This window comes from Sorex fumeus, unplaced genomic scaffold (genome assembly GCF_029834395.1).
Source record: "Sorex fumeus unplaced genomic scaffold, SorFum_2.1 ptg000007l, whole genome shotgun sequence".
In the NCBI taxonomy this organism is placed as follows: domain Eukaryota; kingdom Metazoa; phylum Chordata; class Mammalia; order Eulipotyphla; family Soricidae; genus Sorex; species Sorex fumeus.
In genome coordinates, this window is record NW_026606064.1 from 23,846,060 (window position 1) to 23,867,500 (window position 21,441).

A 21,441-nucleotide genomic window follows, 5' to 3' on the forward strand; every position below is an offset into this window, starting at 1 on the left:
TGCAGTCGCTCATGTGCAGATGTCATTCCTTTCTGACATTCTGCAGCCCACATTCCCTGAGGGACATATGCCCAGGGAACTGTCAGAGAAGGACTGCATGTGAGCATGTGTTGCGGCTGCTGGCAGCCTCCTTTCCTGCAGGAAGCGTTCCTTTCCAATTGGCTATGGCTTGGGCCAGGGTTAGGCAGCCAGCATGGAGAGCGTAGACTTAAAGGAACCAGGAGTTGTGCTCTGGGTGTGTCGAAATGGGGATGGGAGAAGGGGAGTATGGCAGAGCCTAAGGTCTGCATGTGGCCACTTGGAGGCACATGTGTGGGGTGAGGATTGCCAGGCACTGGGGCACAGTTTGATTTATTCTGAAGGAGCTGCTCAGTGGCAGTAGCCCTCTGTCTGGCGGGTTGGACCTTGCCTTCTGCCCTCACCCTTGGGAGATGCACCATTCTGAATGGAACTTCAGGGACACTCCCCACTCGGTGGGGATGCAGGGCCCTGTAGACGCAGGCACTGCTGGAATAATTGATCTGTGTCTATTTGTTTACTGATAGGTATATTTATATATTTATCAACATGAACTCTACAGGGAAGCTTTAATGCTATCCTCTGAGGGGATGGTGACTGTGTATTTGTAGCGTCCACAGTAGAAGCACAACACTGACATACTATGACTTCTCTCCCAATTGGGTTGACTTAGGGAGACCAGGTAAACAGTATCAGAGCTGAATGTGTAAGAGACATTGGCATTCCTCTGAGCAATTAAAAAAAGAAAGATGTTTTAAAAATTACAATGAGTTTCCAGAATATCCCATCTTTCTCCATCCCCAAAAGTTGTGTCACCTGAAGCTTACATGCAAGCAAAAGGCTTTTTCACATAACCATTTCTTCTGACTTAAAAACAATCTTGATGAGGCTTCCTATGATTCACATATGCAATATTATTCTTAGAATCAGCTTTATTCAGTGAATTTTTGTCATCTTAGGGCCTGTATTCAGCATTATTTCTCTTTTGCTCTGGGCCTAATGTTAAAGGGGTTTTCCACCTTTTTTATATTTTACTCACCAAGACCAGAAAGTCTATCTTCCCTTTTCTACTTCTCATGAATAAACCATATCAATTTTTGCCTGAATCCTGAATAACTCAGCTTTAAAGTTCAGAGTGTGAATACTTAGGGTTAGTGTTGCTTAAACTTGATGATGTTGATGGTGACCATTTTTGGAAAGCACTAACAGGGTGATTTAGAAATGACATTCATACTGGGCTTCGACAGATGAATAGGGCCCCTCCATTCTCCTTTTATATGTCTATATGTGTGTCTGCTTCTTTTAAAAAAAAAATGAGAGACGGGGAATGATTGTAAAGGGTTGTTTTCTTTGGAAGATGTTCTATTTCTGTCGAGCCTGAGTATTGCCTATCCTGGAGGTGGAGATTGGGAAAAATGGAAGACAAAGAGGAAAAGGAGACATGGTCTTGGGCTACTAAACAGAAATTTAGAAGGTCTAAGAACGTGAGCACCTGAGCAGACGGCATCAGTCAAAATATTTACATCTGTTGCAAAGAAAGGCAATTCTAGCGTAAGAAATGAATGCCATATAGATCGTGAAGTTTTAGCAAAGCTAGGTCATTTCAAACACTATGCTTGGCATTATTCTTAAGTATTTACATCTTTGAGACAAGATGATAAAGGAAAAAAATCTACTAATAGATTATATTTCATAATGTATTGAAATGGTATCTGCCTACTGTAGCATTATATCAGAGACCAGCTTTTAATGTAGAAAGTGATTAGCATCTGAATGATGTTTCCTGAAGAAAAACATTTTTAGAGTGGGTTTTGAGAGTAAAACAAAAATATACACTCCCCCTGTCTTTACTACTAGTAGTTAATTTTTCACAAAGTCTGTCCTAGTGAATCAGAATAGCAAGTATTTGGACCTGATTTGGGAAAAGCCCAAATACTTTCACTATTCCAAATTCACTTTTACTGAGTTTGAAAAGTTTCTTTCATATTTAAAATAATAATTCAAATATGCACACTCTAATTTTTATAGTATTTATCTATTTACAAAGCATCTATTAACTAATACTGGTTTGTTAATTTTATAGAAATGTTAGGGTAATAAATCAGTGACTTGTTAAGTATTTTTGACAAGCAATTTACATATCTGATGACCTCACATTTCCTTTCCAGAGCTAAACGCTATGCAATTGTTCCGTGGTGTTTGTGTAAAATGAATCACAACACGGTAAGAAAAAGGTTAGGGTTGTTAAAATAATAGCCTGACTAAAATATTCATTTGAATTTGTTCAAATTGTTCGTAATAGTTTTCAAAGGACACAGCAAAGCTTTTGTGGAACATCTGCATATTATTTATTATCTAAGAGCTAAATTGATTTTTTGAAGTTGCTTTACATTTTTAAAACACCTTTACCAAATATAAAAGCCCTTTAATTTTAACTGACAGATCAATTCTGAAACTTTATTTTGAAAAGAAAATGAGGACAAATTTGTGTCTTTAGAATTAAAAGATGTGAAAAAAAAATCAGACATCCTAAAAAAAAAAAATAGACGAAGAAACCTGATTTTTAGTACTAATGAAATAGCAGGAGACAAATAGTTGTCATTTTGATTTTGATCACAAAAAATAAACTGGTAGTGACAGAATATGATGGAGAGATTTGACATCCTGGCAAATCACTGTCATTGATTCAATTATTCTAATTCTGAATAAAAGCTGTATACAGTATGTGTTTATGCTACAGTGGTTTTTTTTTTTTTAAGTGACTGACATTCATCATATTGGTTAGACAGTTTTAAAAACCTAGCCTTTGTTTTCTACAATGTTGTCAAGAACAAATAAAGTATAATTTGTGGTATATTAAAAGCAAATTGCTTAAGATGCTAGTTATAACTGCTGCAAAACAGTCTGCCATATTTGAAAGTGTATTCTGAAATTGAGTTTTTCCTAATGGATGTTAAATAGATTTAAAAATACTGAGATCCTTTGCTTTACTCTACAAGTTACTTTCTAAACTGTAAAATTTTTTATTTACTATGATCAAAAGCTTAAAGAATATGGAGCTCTGATTCAAAAACCTAGTAATTTCTATGAAAACTTACTCAGTTTCTATCAAAACTTACTCAAAAACACTATCGACCCCCCAAAGTCAATTTTCTGTAGTTAGAAATATACATATTAACCAATATTCTTATTTCACAAAGGACTTACCTGTGCAATAGAAGTCCAAGTTACATTTAATTTTCTACTTTGTTTTAGACCTGTGTTCTGTAAACATATCTCATCAAGTTTTAAAACATGTTATCCCCTGCATTCTGGAGTTAACGTGGTTGTCAGTTTGAATTTCAATCTTGAATTATGTCTGTTGACATAATTTCATAGTGCTTACTTCAATTGTGTAGGAATACTAAACAGAAGACCATCAATTCCTTTTTCTGTGCTTCCTATCACTCAAGATTTTTATATGAATTAATGACCATGGCAGAGTAATTATTTTTAATGGAGTCTTAGACCCAAATATTATTTTGTCTTTATCAATTCAATAACAGGGTGCATACATGCAAATTAATTTTAGTATAGTGTCCATATATTATCAAATAAGTATTTAATTGAAAAAAGTTAGCATTTTTGAAGACAAATTACTTTTTAAAAAATAAAGAGCAATGGTGTTTTTCATATACAGTTCTTATTGCATCATTTTTTCTTGGCTACCTTCTATCACATGCATTGTACTGAAAACTGAAGCAACTTCATACACAGACACTATTGACCACTGGAAGGAGGAAACTTGAACTTGGGACATTTTATTAGCTTTTATTAAAAAATAAGACAATCTGCATTCCCTCGACAGAATATTAGTAAACATTTAAAGTGAAAGTATTTCTGCTATACTGTTTTTGTAGAAAAAGTTGGTTAAGTGTATGAACGGTGGACTCATTTTGTAATCCTAACTATGTATTCCAAGGATTGGAGGGTCAAATCATTAAGGAAAATATTTACATAAGCTATTAGCAATCATAATTAGAGTGTCACAGAATTCTGCCTGCCACGACTAAGGAGGAATCGCTAGAAGTCCAGGTGCTTCTTGCCTCCGGCCATCATGCCACAGCCTGGGCCCAGCAGTGTGGTGGATCCTGCCAGCTCCTGTTTGCTTGAGCGGCTCACTGTGTCTGACAAGTCTGGAGGCAAATGCAGTCGCTATGGCAGAAGATTTCAGGAGCAGGAAAGAAAGAAGAAAAAAAAATAATTAATTGTGCTCTCGCTAGCACACTTCAGAATATAATATTATGCTCTGTTGATCAGCATTTAGTCTTGCATATAAAATTCCTGCTAAAACAATTCTTCAGATTCAAGTCCAATACAATCCTACCCTATTCCTGCTAGATTTAACAAAGCACAGCCAGTGCGGAAAATAGATGGGGAATCTTTGCAGAATATTTCCAGAGTCCAAATCTAAGTGTATTCTTATTTTCTTATTGAGATAGAAATATAAACATGTAAAACCACAAGAAAATTGTAATTGAAAAAAATCACACAATAACGGGATTTTTTTGGGGGGAGGAGGGGGGCTTTGTTCTTTTTTTTTGCCACAGGTCCAAAATGTTATTTTTCAATCAAATGTAGATTTTTCAGCAATTACAGATACCCTCAAATGCTTGTTTTACCATTGTTGACCTGATGAATCTTTTTCAAGGCTGTTATTCTTGAGTTTACAATTTTCATAAAACTATTGACAAAAAAATGTTTTAAAAGGGCCAGCATAAAACCAACCATAATAACTGAATATTAACTGTATTTAGGGAGAGACATTTCTATTTCTAAAAATCCTTTTCAATTTTCAAAAGGATCTATGTTAAATTCCTTTAACTAACAGTGCTTCCAGCCAACATGATTTGTTTAATAAAATCCAAACTTAGGAGACATCTCTGTTGAGTGAGGTACAGGGTAGGTTGAGAGGTTAACCGGGCAACCTGCCATTGATTACAAGCCAGTATCTTCCAGGATGGGCTGTCCTGGAGACAGCCTATCTGAAACCCTTCACTGGGAAAACTTCCTGCAATATGGAACAGCAAAGGAGAAAAAAAAAAAAGGGTAGTTTTTTTTTTTTGGGTCAAAATATTGTGATCCCCAAGCATATGTTCTGGCTGTTTCTTTTTTTTTCTTGATACAAGGATTGTAAACACAAGCTGTGTGTAGAAGATCAAAATATTTAAAAAACTTAATACTTTCTGAATAGATTCTTCCTTGCTGGTATTTATTTCTTAATGCAATTATATCTAGGATGAAAGATGCTATTATCAAATATATGATTAACAAATATGTCAGAAAGGTTCAGAAAAGCTTGAATATCATCTAGTAATGTTCACAGACTAGTATTTATTTGTTTCCTTTGCACCCAGCCTCTTACACATTAAGTTCTTAAATATGCTTTGTGAGTGATAAAAACAAAAGGTTCAAATAAAGATATATTTTTTACTTAATTCTTTTTTCCATTTCTTCACCCCTTAGTCTCTTCCAGAAAGGATTTTATTTTTATTTATTTTTTACTTATTTACTTTTTTTTGCTTTTTGGATCACACCCGGTGATGCACAGGGGTTACTTCTGCCTCTGCAACTCAGGAGTTACCCCTGGAGGTGCTCAGGGGACCATATGGGATGCTGGAAATTGAACCCGGGTTGGCCCTGTGCAAGGCAAATGCCCTACTCACTGTGCTATTGCTCTAGCCTCCCAGAAAGGATTTTAGGCAGAAATGAAAGCAATACAAAGTTCAGGAATTGAAGAGACAGGCATAACTCTAATGTCTGAGACTCCTAGTCAAGTGTTAACTCTGTGTCCATATTCATGTGAGGAAGCAAAAGGGAAAGAGACATTTAATTATAAGTCTGAGTTTTATATATATTTTAAGAGTTTTTTTTTTTTTTTTTTGAGTTGAGGTGTGGGGCACATCCAGTGGTACTTAGGCCTTATTCCTGGCTCTGTGCTCTGGGTATCTATCTTAAGGAATTCTGGGGACTGAACTCAGATTGGCTGTGTGCAAGTCAAGTGTCTTACTCACTGACTATCTCTCTGGACCGGAGAGATCTTGTATAGCTTATAGTTAATGAGCCAAAGAAAAATAGGTTTACATATTTGGTCCAAACCTGAGAGTTATGTGATGTGTAAAGAAAATTCGCCATTAAGGAGCCTCATGTGTATGTATTTTATTTTTTTGCTTTCATTTGGGGGTCACACCTGGCAATGCTCAAGGGATACTCCTGGCTCTGCACTCAGGAATAACTCCTGGAAGTGCTTGGGCACCATGTGGGATGCTGGAGATTGAAACCAGGTTCAGCTGTGTACAAAGCAAGTGCCCTACCCACTGTACTATCACTCTAGCCCCTGTGTATGTAGTCTTTTTTAAAAAAATTATTTTATTGAATCAACGTAAGATAGAGCATTACAAAACTGTTCATGACTGGGTTTCAGTCATGTGTATGTATTCTTATGGTTGGGACTTCACAAAAGTGATAACACATGATTGGGCTATGTAGGAAGTAGAGGAATAGGTTTTTTTGTTAATTTGCTTTTGGGCCAGTGCTCAGATGTTACTTCTGGCTCTGCACTCAGGGATCACTCCTGGCAAGTTCAGGGAACCATATAGGATGCCAGGGATTGAACTCAGGCCGACCATATGCAAGGCAAACAAGGGCCTTAACTGTTCTACTATGCAGGAAATAGTCTTAACTGGAGTCAACAAATATCTAGAATCTGCTCGAAGCAGCACTTCAAAGGGACCCTTGATCAGAGAACCTTTCACACTTGTTCCATAGCAATCCAGTAATCAAGTTATGTTGACAAGGAAGGCAGAGACAAAGCAGAAACCATGGTGGGGGTAGGGGAGGAGAAAAAAGCTTCACGGAACTGAGCTAGATGTTAACTGAGGATTTATTTTTACTTGGAGGAATGATGACTGCTTCTAAAGAAAAACTGGTAGGTCTTGGAGATGCCTTTAGCTAAAGAGTCAGGTCACGCTGCTCAAATGCTCAATATGAGAAACTTGTTTTTTTTTTTTTTTAAGAACTAGGGTGATAATGTTTTATTTCACAGGCATAGGTATTTGCTAAAAATGTCTCTTCCTCTGCTTCTCTAGGCAATAAGCATGAGCCAGTTGGCCGAGAGCCCTTCATAGCAAAAGCAGCTCAATGTGATGTGTGCCATGTTTGGAAATCTTTCAGGTTGAACGGGTTGGAAGAAAAGTCAACTATCATTTGTGTGTAACTTCCGAGGACTAAAAGTATGGGTGACCTGATGCAAAGCTTCCAACTAAACACTGTGCTATGAAAACTAGCTAGTTGAGCACTCTGGTCCTTTGAAAAAGCCCCAGGATGGCTCCTGGAGGCCCTCGAATGTCTGATTATGCCTGACCGCTTTTGTGGGTTACGACGCATTCAGGCTTCCTATGTGGTGAAATTTCTGGGTTTTGTTTCTTCAGGTCAGAGCATCCCCCTATGCACTGGGTCAGGGATCTGTGAAGCAGCCAGGAAAGAGGGATGAGATTCCAAGCTTGCCAGGTGTGTCAGGGACTTTTCATTTGAGGTTTCCAAAGCATTTACTCACTTGACATGCTTTACCCTAGATCTGTCCTCTAAAAAAAAATAAGCCTGAAGTTAGGCTCCACTGTATAATCCCTCCCTTCCATGAAAGTGGCAAGGCTGTGTAGTGGAGGGGGTGAGGAAGTGGAGGGGTGGCGGTGGATAAACTTTGAGACCCTGCCTCCACTATATAATGGTTTACATTAAAATAATATTATTGGAGTTGGAGGGATAGTATAAGGGCTAAGGTGCTTGTCTTGCATGTATTGGGCTTTAGTTTGAATCTTGGTACCACAAATGGCCCCCTGACCACCAATAGGAGTGATCCCTGAGCACAGAGTTAGGAATAAGCCCTGAGCACTGCAAGGTGTGGCCCCAAAACTACACACACACACACACACACACACACACACACATCATACTAAAAAATAAATCTCATTTTCAACCTTGGAAATCAAAAGGAGCTATATGCTTTAATTCCCGAGACTCAGAGGGAAGGGTCACACTGCATCTGACATTCAGCGGAATATTGTTGCTGCTCTTCTATCAAGTTCAGGGAGTCAGGGATTGTTTTGCTGCTGGGCACCTGCATTAGCTGGCCATACTTCTGTTATTGCTCTGTCTGAAGTGATGATTTCTGTGTTGTTCAGAGAGGTGGGTGACATCCAGGAACCTACAGAGGCCTGGTGATGGCTGTGGTTAGTCCCATGGGACTAAGGAGTCTCTTGTCTCCAGTGCTTTGAGGTAGGAAATATCAGGCTGGCCCAAACACTAGCATGCAAGGGAAGTGCTTGCCAGAGGGCACCCCGAAGCCATGAGGAGTGAAAAGGATGCAGTGGCAGAACAGTTTTGCCTCCTGGCTTCTGGGGCACCTACACTGAGCCAGACTGGAGAAGTTCTGCCTTTGCCTGCCTCTCAGCTGCTTTGCTGGGCCACACTCCATATTTTCTTTCTTCTGCATGCAGCCCATGAGCCAGCCACCTTGCAGGCCCTCTGAACTGATGCTTTGGCTCACTTTTTGCAGGTGGAAAGAAGGATGAGCCACGAAGGCCAGACCTGGGAATTAGGCACATCCCTGCTGCTTCTGTCCACAACTTACATGTGGCCACACCTGGTTGCAGGAGAGGCAAAAAAAAAAAAAAAAAAAAAAAAAAAGGAGCAAAAAAAAAAAAAGTTGAACAAACCCAATGATGTTGATGAAGGAACCAATGGGTGTTGAGAGGAGCATTTGGCAACAGTTTTGAAGGGCCATAGTGAAATGATCATCATCTAGAAGCATTATCTGAGAGCTACTGCTGATAATCCTTAGCTTGTGACCAGAGAAATGCACACCTGATGCCCCTACTTGCTTGGAAGGGCGTGTACTGCTTGGTTTTGTCAGATGTCTCCGTCAAAGAGGGCCCATGCCTTGCACATGGATGTCCTCAGTTGAATCACTGGGACTACACATGCTCTCCTGATCCTTGTCAGAAGTGATCCTTGGGTATAGAGCGAGGACTATACCCTGATCAAGAATAGGTGTGGCCTTGAACCCCACCCCTCTCCCCAGAAAGAGAAGTGACTTCCTTTCTTACAGTGGAGAGACCAATTTTCTCCCAGGTCAGCAGAGCAAAGGGAGAGAGAGGGAGGAGGGAAGGAGACAGATGAAGCTGGTTTGATACATTCCTCACCAAAGGATTGCTATTACTTCTGCATAGAATTGCAAGGTAGCACTCTGACTTGTAAAATTAAAAAAAAAGTCAGCATATATGACCTTATCTAATTATATTTTCACATTCTTACATTGATATTATTCCTTGATAATGATTATAATGAGTTTTATATTGCAATTATTCTCAATTTGGTTGAAATTTTATAATGTGGCTTATATACCTGCTCAATTTTGGTGAATTTTATATTACTCTCATGGAGGAATAGGTGAGTGGAAACAATGCCAGACCCATTTTTCTTTTCTTTTTTTAAAAAAATTTTTAATAGACATCATGAGGTACAGTTGCAGACTTACACATTTTTGTGCTTGGGTTTCAATTATACAATGATCAAATACCCATCCCTCCACCAGTGCCCATTTCCCACCAACACGGATCCCAGTATCCCTCCCACCCCCCCATACCCCCCATCCTACCCTGCCTCTGTGACAGGGCATTTCCTTTTGTTCTCTCTCTCCTTTTGGGTGCTGTGGTTTGCAAAAGAGGCAATGGGTGACAGTCATGCTTAGTCTATAGTCTACTTTCAGCATGCTTCTCCCATCCTGGGAGGATCCTCCCAACACCTTTATTTGGTGTTCCCTTCTCTATCTGAGCTCCCTTTCCCCCTAGCATGTGTGGTTGGCCTCCAAGCCATGGAGTAAAATTCCTGGTACTAATCTCTGCCATTCTTGGGTGTTAGTCTCCTATTTTGTTACTTTATGTTCCCCAGATGAATGCAATCTTTCTATGTCTATCCCTTTCCTTCTGAGTCATTTCGCTTAACATGATACTTTCCATATAGTACTACTTGTATGTAAATTTCATGACTTCATCTTTTCTAACAGGTACATAGTACTCCATTGTGTAAATGTACCAAAGTTTCTTTAACTAGTCATCTGTTCTCGGACACTCAGGTTTTTTCCAGATTCTGGCTATTGTAAAGAGTGCTGCAATGAACAAACAAGTGGAGATGTCACTTCGACTATACTTTTTTGCCTCTCTGGGATATATTCCCAGGAGTGGTATTGCTGGATCAAACGGGAGCTCAATTTCTAATTTTTTGAGAATCGTCCATACTGTTTTCCAAAAGGGCTGAATCAGTCGGCATTCCCACCAACAGTGAGGGAGTGTCCCTGTCTCGCTACATCCGCGCCAGCACCAGTTGCTTTTGTTCTTGTGGATATGGGCCAGTCTCTGTGCCAGACCCATTTTTCTAGTTTTAGAATATTTAATGTGCATTTGAGAGAGATGAGATAATCTAGAGGACATTCTATCAAACTTAGTCAGGTTTTAGATTTTAGCTTGAGATCCAATTTACTCCCAGCCTTAAAATGAGTTTATTTAATATCATAATCATTCTATTTTTTAATTAAAAAAAAACCCTTTTGGTTCTTTCTGGTTGGTCTGAAAATTAGGTAAAATTCCAGAGCTGGAAGGTGGCATATTGGCTGCCCATTAAAAAATGCTCAGGTTGTCAATTATTTTTGATAGTCAATTGTAAACAAAAGTCTTGCCTTACCTCTGAACTTGCTTTTCAGAAAGCTGAAGGTAAAGGATTCACTTGGTCTACACAAAGTATTTATTACTTTATGCCCAATCTCTATTCTCTTCCTTTTGGGGAGTAACAGGGTCTCTGAATCTGGGTGAGGCAAACGGCTGACTAAATAAAGGCCACACCTCCCAGGTTCTCGCCAAGCAGGGCAGCACAGCCACATTCTAAGAGCTTGGTCTGGTGCAGGAGCACTGCAGTTAAGATTCTGGTCAAACCCTTAATGACCAGGAGGTGCTGTTCACTTCCCTGACCTTTTAGTTTTGTCACTGACCTTGGCAAGAGGGTCTGGACCATGATCCCTACTTCTTTGTGGGGTAAGAAATGCAGATGAAGGGGACATGGTCATGGCTCCTCACAGAGCTGTCTGGGTATCAGGACCCAAGAATCTCCTCTCCTCAAACTCGTTCATCCTCAAGAGAGGACTGTGTTTTCTGGGTGCACATGCCCCACAGGGGCCCATGATCAGTCAGGGGACATGTTAAGTATGTGTAAACTGGGTGTCCAATCCTTTTGTTGTTGCTCCTTACTTAAGAGTGGAACCCTTGTCCTAAATTTAACCTGACTTTCCAGGAAGATATGTATGTGATGGAAGGAAGACAAAGCATAGAATGGCTTGGTTTGATAACTTTGAGCTAATTGGGCCTACAGTAATTATATGTATGGTACTGGAGAGAGAGCACAGCAGATAGAGTGCTTGACTTCCACTTAGTCAACCAGGTTTCAATCCCTGACAGCCTATATAGTCCCCCAAGCCTACCAGGAATAAGCCTTGAGCACTACTGGGTGTGGCTAAAAAACAAACAAATAAATGGCTTTGGCCACATCTGGCAGTGTCACTCCGGCTTCATGCCAGGGGGCCACTCTCAGTGGTGCTTGGGGGACCTTTTGTGGTGCCAGGAATTATATAGGTGTAAGCTGCATAGGAACCAACTTAACCCCTGTTCTACTTTCTAGCCCAATTACATGTGTCTTTATTTTCTCTAAGTTTCACAAATGTTAGGAGTAGCCTTGGTATCCCTACTTTCATTTTCATACATTTTCGAAATGTGAACTTGCGGGCAGAAGCTTAGGTAGCCATTCTGGGCCAGCAAATGGGAACAATGAGCAAAGGACGAGACAGCAAAATAAGAAACCTAAACCTAAAGTTTCCTAATATCGCCTGCCACCAAAAAGGGCACTGGTCCAAGCAAGTGGAAGCAAAGATAAACAAATAGGACTACCTTAAACTAGGAAATGTCTGCACCTCAAAAGAAACAGTGACCAGATTACACAGATAGCCATGGAATGGGAAAAATTATTTACCCAAGAGCCGTTTGATAAGGGGTTAATAGCAAAGATATATAAAGTACTGGTAGAACTTTACAAGAAAAAAAAATCCAACCCCATTAAAAAATGGGGAGAAGAAATGAATAGAAATTTCCTCAAAGAAGAAATACAAATGGCAAAAAGGCACATGAAAAAATGCTCTACATCACTAATCATCAAGGAAATGCAAATCAAAACAACAATGAAATAGTTAATTCCACAGAGACTGGCATACATCAAAAAGAACAAGAAAAATCAGTGCTGGCACAGAGATGGCAGAAAGGGACTCTGATTCAGTGTTGGTGGGAATGCTGATTGGTCCAGCCTTTTTGGAAAACAATATGGGCATTCCTCAAAAAAACTAGAAACTGAACTTCCATAGGACCCAGCAATATCCTGAGAATATACACTAGGGGCCCAAAAACACAATGCAAAAAAGCTGTTCCTGTTTCCATGTTCATTGAAGCACTGTTCACAATAGCCAGAAGAGACTGTGGTACATCTACACAATGGCATACTACACAGCCACCACAGAAAATGAAGTCATGAAACTTGCTTATACATGGATGGACATGGAGAGTATCATGGTGAGTAAAATGAATCAGAGGGAGAAGGACAGATACAGAGTGTTTGCACTCATTTGCGGAATAGAAAGAAACATAATATGAGACTAATACCCAAAGACAGTAGAAATAAGGGCCAGGAAGGTTGGCCCACGTTGGAAGCTTGTTACAAGTCAGGAAAGGGAGAAAAAGGACAATCAGGACAGAGAAAAGACCACTGTGACAATGATAGTTGGAAATGATCACTTGAAGCAAGCACTGAGTGCTGAAAGGAGGTAAAGTGATATACATGATTAACTTTCAGTAACTATTGCAAACCATAATGCCAGAGAGAGAGAGAGAGAGAGAGAGAGGAGAGAGAGAGAGAAAGAGGAGGGAGGGGAGGGAGGGATGGAGGGAAAGAGAGAGACAGAGCAAGAGAGAGAGGAGGGAGGGGAGGGAGGGATGGGTGGGGAGAGAGAGACAGAGAGAGAGAGGAGGGAGGGAAGGGAGGGATGGGTGGGGGAGAGAGAGACAGAGAGAGAGAGAGAGAGAGAGAGAGAAGGGGGGCTCTGGTTCAATGTACTGGGTTTCTATGTCAGAGAGTAACATCAACTTTGAGATTATTCTAAGCCACTTTATTATTATTTTTTAAAATATAGTAATAGGGCTGAAGTGATAGCACAATGGCATTTGCCTTGCACACTGCCGACCCGGGTGTTCGATTCCCAGCATCCAATATGGTCCCCTGAGCACCGCCAGGAGTAATTCCTGAGTGCATGAACCAGGAGCAAACCCTGTGCATCACCGGGTGTGACCCAAAAAAGAAAAAAAAATGTAGTAATTGCCAAACCTTCATCTTATTTATATAGAATTTGGGACCTCAAAGACTGAGATTTCAAGTTCTGGGATCTAAACACATATTCGCTTGGTTGGAAGGTGGGCAGCGAGGTATGATTTCTAGATGGGAAAGCTGGTGGTTCTTGTGAAGCATGCGAGAACCTGAGGACCAGCCTTATCCTTCCCAACGGAGCCCCGGTACAATGCTGGAGATATATAGAACACTAGTGTCAGCTGCTTCTCGCCCCGTTTCACCATTATTCATAGAACAGACGTGAGTTCAGTCTAGCAAAAAGAGGCAGAAGGAGCACAGCCTGTGAATGAAGGGGCTCTGCCTGCTCTCCTGGTCCCACAACTTAAGAGCTTGCTACCATGGGGCTTGCTAATGTGCAGGCCATGTCTGAGCTCCAGGCCCCTGGATGGTAGGGAGATTCCCTTCAGCAAGAGGCTGGCCAGAGAGTAGGGGCCAGTTTAGAGAGTCAGACTTAGGATGTTGTGTTCTTTTTATTTTTTAAAAATTTTTATTAGTGAAACACCATGAGGTACAGTTGTAGACTTACAATTTTTTGTGCTTGGATTTCAGTTATACAATGATTGAGTACCCATGCCTCTACCAGTGCCCATTCTCCACCTCCAGTGCTCCCAGTATCCCTCCCACCCCCACCCATCCCACCCCATCCCTGTGGAAGGGCATTCCCTTTTGTTGTCTCTCTCCTTTTGGGTGCCTCTCTCCTTTTGTGGTTTGCAAAAGAGGCATTGAGTGGCAATCATGTTCGGTCTATACTCTACTTTCAGCATGCATCTCCCATCCTGGGGGATCCTCCCAACACCCTTTATTTGATGCTCCCTTCTCTATCTGAGTTACCTTTTCCCCTAGCATGTGTGGCTGGCTTCCAAGCAATGGAGTGAACCTCCTGGTACTTAATCTCGGCTATTCTTGTCAGTCTCCTATTTTGTTACTTTATATTCCCCAGATGAATGCGATCTTTCTAGGTCTGTCCCTCTCTGACTCATTTTGTTCAGCATGATACTTTCCATGTAGTACCACTTGTATGTAAATTTCATGACTTCATCTTTTCTAACAGCTGCATAGTACTCCACTGTATAGATGTACCAAAGTTTCTTTAACCAGTCATCTGTTCTCGGGTGCTCAAGTTTTTTTTCCAGATTTGAGCTATTGTACAGCAATGAACACAGAAGTGCAAATGTCATTTCAACTGTACTTTTTTATGCCTCTCCGGAGTTATATTCCCAGGAGTGGTATAGCTGAATCAAATGGGATTTTCCAATTTCCAATTTTTTGAAAATCATCCATACTGTTTTCCAAAAGGGCTGAACCAGTCACATTCCCACCAGCAGTGAAGGGGAGTCCCTTTCTCACCATATCCACACCAACACAGGTTGCTTTTGTTCTATTGGATGTGGCAGTCTCTGTGGTGTGAGGTGACATCTCATTGTTGTTTTGATCTGTATCTCCCTGGGGATATTGTGTTCTTAATGTTGCTCCTAGCTAATTTCCAATATTAGGAGACAGAGGGGCCAGGGGACCCAGCACTCAGCATTCACCCCACCCAGCATGTGGGGAACTTTCCCCAGGTCAGAGGCCACCAACAGGGCAATTATGATGACCCAGTAAGACACATCTGGTTCAGAAGGTGGAGGTAAGCAGAACGCTCTTCTCATCCCCCAGCCCTCTGCCCCCAGCTGCCTATGGCCACTGGCAAACACAGTGTGGGGACGACTCTGTCCATGTGCCAGTGACTGACCATCAGCTGTGGAAGGGGATGCCAGGGCCAGGGCTCTAGTGTTCCTCTTGGGAAGCAAAACAGCGGTGGTGGCTCTTCTCTAACCCCAAGCCCGCAGCCACTCTCGGGCTCCAAGAGCACAGAGCTGTGAGTGTTCAGTTGGAGTTCCAGGGATTCTCTAGATTCTGTCCCTCCCTGACTGAGGGATGGGACAGCTCCCCTCAAGGCAGATTGGTGGCAATGCTACTCAGCCTTTCCACATACTTTGTTAGTTCCTCACTTTCCTAAACTGGTTAGGTGAGATGTTTCCTGCAGCTGACTTGCAGAACTATCCTAGAACCTGGGAACTCTGGGCCTGGGTGTACTCCTTGCATATGGAAATGAAGATGGAAAACAAATTGGGAACCTTCTAAAGACTCTTCTAAAGGAACTGTAAGGCCAAAGAGGCGCCAACACCATCAAAAGTCATCTATTCACCTCCCGAAGTAAACTTAGGCTCCCCATCTTGCTCTATCACCAAGTAGATTATAAGAACTGCACAATCTCCTAAATGAACAGTCTCCTGTGGTGATTACTAGAGCTAGGAAGGATAATGGATGAAGATTTGCTTCCTAAAGGGACACAGAGGAGAATGGATAAAGGAGTGTCGCACAGAGAGCAGAACTGAGTGCTAGACAACTAGGCAAAGATCTCTACAGCCAGGCTGGAGAATTCCTATAGCTTTATTCCACACAACCACTGAGGAGTGACTAAGTGTGTGGAAAGAAACCTGGGCATGTCTAATTTTGCTTTTAAAGAGCCATGCATTTTCTACTTCAGCAGAAAAGACTCTGACTTTGGGGTGAGCTGAATGATGGCTTCCTTTTTTTTGGGGGGGGGTAACACCTGGAGATGCACAGGGGTTACTCCTGGCTCTGCACTTAGGAATTACTCCTAGTGGTGCTCAGGGGGACCAAATAGGATGCTAGGAATTGAACCTGGGTAGGCCGTGTGCAAGGCAAATGCCCTACCCACTGTGCTATCACTCCAGCCATGAATAATGGCTTCTTTTTCCACCTTCCTCTCAGCTGTTTGAGCAGAATTTGATCTCTGGTAGTCTGGCTTCATGACACTGCCCAGTGTCAGACCTTTCCTAAACAGGAGCTAGAACAGTAGTGACCAAGATCGGAAGGAAGACAATCGCTCCAGCCTTTCAGAGAATTTACAGCATCACAAAGGTTTCAGCTATCCTCTGAAAATGCCAACAAAGGAAGAGAAATTGATCCCAAGAGGTACTTTTTTTTCCCTTTTTAGGTCACAGCGGTTACTCCTGGCTCTGCACTTAGGCGGTGCTCAGGGGACCGTATGGGATGCTGGGAATAGAACCCGGGTTGGCCACATGCAAGGCAAACGCTCTACCCACTGTGCTATGACTCCAGTCCACCAAGAGGAAACTTTGAGGCACTAAAACATGGCAGGATGACAACTGCTAAAGAGGTTCATCCATAATTCGCAAAGGCCTTGCTGGTGAGTGCTTTTAAGCTAAAATCTAAAATTTGAGAATGGACCCATGAAGAGATGGAACAGGAAGTTTTACAGGTTAGAGGGATAAAATGCAGAAGTGGTATGTTTGGAAGGGAAAAAAATAGTTCACTTTTCAGAATAAACAAGGAAGAGATGGTGCTAAGCTAGGCTTGGTTTCACATCCCCTAGGGTTTGTCAACTGTGGTAAGTGACTTGGGTTTAATTCTTAGAGCAAGAGGAAACAAAGGAGTGATGCAAATTCATTCAGGTCAGGATATCTCACTTGTAGTCTTACAAACCTTGCCATCTTTAATAACAGAGAATGACGGCTGCTACAAAACCCAGGACTTCTCCCCAAAGTGGTATACCCTGGATGTTCTAGATCCTGCTTTCTTCTGACCGAGAAGGCATATTCTAGCTGAGGTGATCTTACTGTCCTCCTATTCCCATTCTCCTCCTGTGGTGAGAATGTTCTCTCTCCTGCTTGCCTCACAGCAAGATTCTAGGTCTGGTTTGAGGAGGGCTGAGGTATCACAATATAGGTGAGGAAACGTTGTACTACATAGTCTCAAGAACACCAGGTCTCAATCCCAGTGGACCTAAGCTTTTAGATGTTTAAGAGGTATGGGGAAGTCACCCCATTTCCATCCCTTATTTCATACTTCAGTCAAGAACAGAAGAGATTATTCTGAGAATGGTCTGTAGAAAATGGTTGTTCTGTCTACACAATGAAAGACAAAGACTTTTCTTTTGGTCTCTGCTTTGTTCTCCTGTTCAAGAACATTTAGAAATGTTCTCTTAATACAAACAGGATTGAGGGGAAAAAAAGGTCAGTTGGAATAAGGTGACTTCAGTTGTGATGGAAACTTGTTAGAAATGCAGTTAAAAGTGCCTTCCCATGCCCTTCTCTGGGATAGTGACATGGACTGGGCACATCGTTAACCTCTTCTTGGGCATTAAAGGAATGGGACGGAGAAGTCACACAGCCACTCGCATTGCTGTGAGCCCTGACTGCGCACCACTGCCCAGACTGACTCCCTTCCATTCATTGTTCCTTAATTGTGTGACAGGGCTTCTCACTCAGGCAACCCTTTGACTGGTCTCCAAACGCTGCTTAACCCAAGGCTTGTATGGCTCTGGAACACACAATGCGGGCAAGAGCATATCAGCTACTGAGTGTGTAGAATTTGAATGAAGCTTCCGCGGGACCAAACTGAGATGCCTGAGATCCAGGGCCAACTGCAGCCGCACGAGTAAATGGAAGAAGAGCGGGAGTTTTCTGTGGACACACTATCATTCTGAAAGACTCTCCAAACCAGCTTTGTTCAGGAGGCCACTGAGCTGAGCGGAGAAACGTTTTAGGATCAATATCTTTGGTATTACTCCTTGGGTGGCTTAAGAATATTAAGCTATTTTAGGAACATATACTATTTTCAAATTCGATGATTAGCTTTAAATATTAAAAATTACCTTCAGAAATAAAATCAATCCACAAGAGAATTCCTTTTTGCCCCTCCCCCGTTTTTCTTTTAAAGTATATGGAAGCTACTCTGGCAATGGTAAAAGGTAATAATCTCATTGCTTTTGCCTATCAGAATTCAAACTAAAGTTGGGGCCTTAATATAATCTAGAACCTATTCACTCATTTGTGTGTGTAAACATAAGGCTGATCCTAAATCACAGATATATTTAGAACTATGGGGGATCTATTCTTCCATCGAGATGGGCAGAGTTCAGGCGGATACATTGCTAATGGAATAGAAGAATTCTAAGATGTGAACAAGAAGGAATGAGAGAAATCTGAAGGCAGATAATTGCTTGTGTTATCATTGAATGTCAGTCCACTAAAAAAATTTTCAAAATTGGCAGTTTTGCTGGACCTTTCTCCTGGAGATGTGGTAATCACATTTTTTTTTAAGTACAAGAAGAGCACATATAGAAATGTATATTGATTTCCTTTTGGCTGTCCATGAATGAATTCTGAGAGCATAATGGCCAATGTGTTTGCTTGCATAATGCCCTACAGTGTATGCAGAACATTACTCCACAAAGCCCTGAGATGGGGTATGAAGTGCTTGTGGAAATAGCATTGCAAAGTATCCTGACAGCATTACATCTCCCAACTTTTCTTTAGATGCTTTGAGACTTCCACATTTAAGGGTCTGCTAGTTCCTGGGTATGAAGAAAGAATTTTTAATGGGGCCAAATGTAGGTGTTTACAAGGGAGAATTGTTGTTTTTTATTAGGAGCTGCCTTATGTTCAATAGTTGTATTTACTTTGTCAAGCTAGCCAGAATTAGAAGTCCCCATTGCTAGGCAGCCTAGAGCGTCTGTGAAGTATTTCTGGGCATTCAGAACTGAAGCATGCGCTGCCCAAAGGCAGGTTTCATTACAGTGTGTTATTTAGTCCTCGTTCGTTCCTCCCTGCTCCCACCTCCTCAGATAACAGTGATTCTATAACAGGAAATCTTGGTTACTTTATGCTGAAACATATTTACATGACCGAAACACGACAATTAACACATTTGTAAAGCTTGAGGGATAGGCACACTTTAATGGTTTTTTGAAACAGGCTGATTTCCCGGAGCTTTTAATCTTATTTTATTTTGTTCTGCATGCATGAACAAGTTATTCTTTACTACAGGTATTTGATAAAGTCTACCTGGTATGAATGTGAATGAAAAGAAAAATAAGACACAAAAAATTAACTCTGTGTTTTATCTTTGTCAAACTATTTGCAACTTTTCTCACCAATGTAGATTGAGGACTGTGTAGAGTGAGGACGGTGCGAATATTTTTGCCATGTTGTGTTGCTATACAAAAGCAGTTAGGTAGCATGTTTTTGGTTTGACAAAATAAAATGTGGCTTTCTCTGTACTGACTCTAGGAAAACTTTTTTCGAAGGAAGGAGGAAAGAAATGGATCAATTACAGAAGTGTTGCTTGGGGACAGATAAAGGGATCTCTCCTGGCTGGTGTTTGTTTTACTTGCTCCAAACCTAAATGAGTACTTAGGTGGTATTAAGTAGTATTATTTGATAAATTTATCGTGAGTGTGTGCGCCTCTTTGTACATCTAAATACAGAACATGGCAGTATTGCTATGAATATTTTAATACCTTTTCAGTCTACAGATTTGCTTAGAATGTTGGTGGGTTTTAGGGAGTCTTTCTTGTCTAAAGCTTCCACCATGAAATGAAAAGAAAGCTTCCATGTTCTTTTTGATTTGGAATACAGAGTATTTCTAGAAACCCTATAACCTCTCTTTCACCAAAAGATTATGGTGAATTTTCAAATGATACTGGTTTCACAGAGTCAGTTGGTACCTCTGTTTCCGCCTTCACAGATCTCCCTCCTCACAATTTCAAAGGGAGCTCGGTGAGCACACTGGGGAAGGGAGAGTCCTCTCACTCCAAGTCTTAAAGCAGTGATGGGCCAGCGGTCCAGCGCTCAAGCTGAGGGCTACAGACGAGCGAGGACACCACTCCAAAGAGTAACACTTTGCAGAAGTGACTCACATATCCCAAGGAAGCAGGGAATCAATTCAGTCTTGGAAAAAACCTCTCCACGAATAATGGGAAATAAAGTTAAAGGAAATGAAGCAAGTCAAGCGAGAAAACAAAACAAAACAAAACAAAAACCAACCAACCCAACAACTAGTGATGATCAGAAAAGAACGAAGTATATGTGAGTATATAGGGAGATGACTATGTCTACTTTTAGGGATTTATTTTTTCCTTGTTAGTTTACTTGGCTTAATCAAAATGCATGTTTCTATGGAAATGTTAACAAGAACTAAGTTTAATTTCCACATGGATAATTTAGAAGTAATTCCTCACAGAGATTATTTTCTGTTCTTTAAAAACTCATTTGCTTTTATATGTGGAGGATTTCTCCTCCACCCCCACCCCCCACCACTTAACTTTACCATTGAGCTAAATCTTTTTACAAGGAGGGTTGAAAGATCCTCAAACTGCAGAAGAACCAACAACCTGATACTCGGAATTGGCTAACCCCTGTCTCAGGTTTTCACTGCAGCAGGAGGAGTCACTCTGGTTCAAGTGGAAAGCCTGAAGCCAGCTGTCAGCACAGCCAGTCTCCAGGTATGCTGTGCAAATGTTCCTTTCGGGATGTGGGAAATTACGCTTCAAAATGAAATAATGGGGGCAGCGATTCTCTACTTGCTGTCTAGGGTTAATTCTCTGAGCTCTAAGTTAAAAGAAATATGCATATGTGTGCATTTCTATCTAATTCCCTCAAGATTATAAACACACAAAAATTTCTCACGACATTGAAAGCCAGGAAAGGAAGGTGCAATCTGCAGGAAAAGATCATAAAATGGTTTCTAAAGTTTTAACTGACAGGTTTCACAATTTAGCAACTTATGATTTGAAAAAAAAAAAAGAGTAATCTTCTTTAAAAACAGTAATGGTATTTTCTTCTTCTTTTTATAATATCTTATGTCCCAAAGTGACACCGGCTGCTCTAATAGCAGCTTAAGTAAGTAAATTAAATATATGAAACAAACAGAATACATTGGACATGTACAGCAGTTCTGTTTCTAAATAAAAATTATAAAAAGTATTGTCAAGTTACCATTTCCTATTAATTTAGATAAGACTAATACAAGTCTTTATATTATAAATCTATTCACTGGCATGTATATCTTAAAACCCTGCAA

The 21,441-nt window shown here is 40.8% G+C and overlaps 1 protein-coding gene across 1 annotated transcript in view; it reads right to left on the reverse strand.

The window, feature by feature from the left end:
- Positions 1-3,802: 3,802 nt before the first annotated feature.
- ELP4 (elongator acetyltransferase complex subunit 4) overlaps positions 3,803-21,441 on the reverse strand; it is a 207,343-nt gene continuing 189,704 nt past the window's right edge. The window contains exon 10 of the mRNA XM_056135529.1: positions 3,803-4,212. Within this exon, the coding sequence (XP_055991504.1) occupies positions 4,081-4,212 (132 nt within the window). The 3' untranslated portion in view covers positions 3,803-4,080. The remainder of the gene's footprint in view (positions 4,213-21,441) is intronic.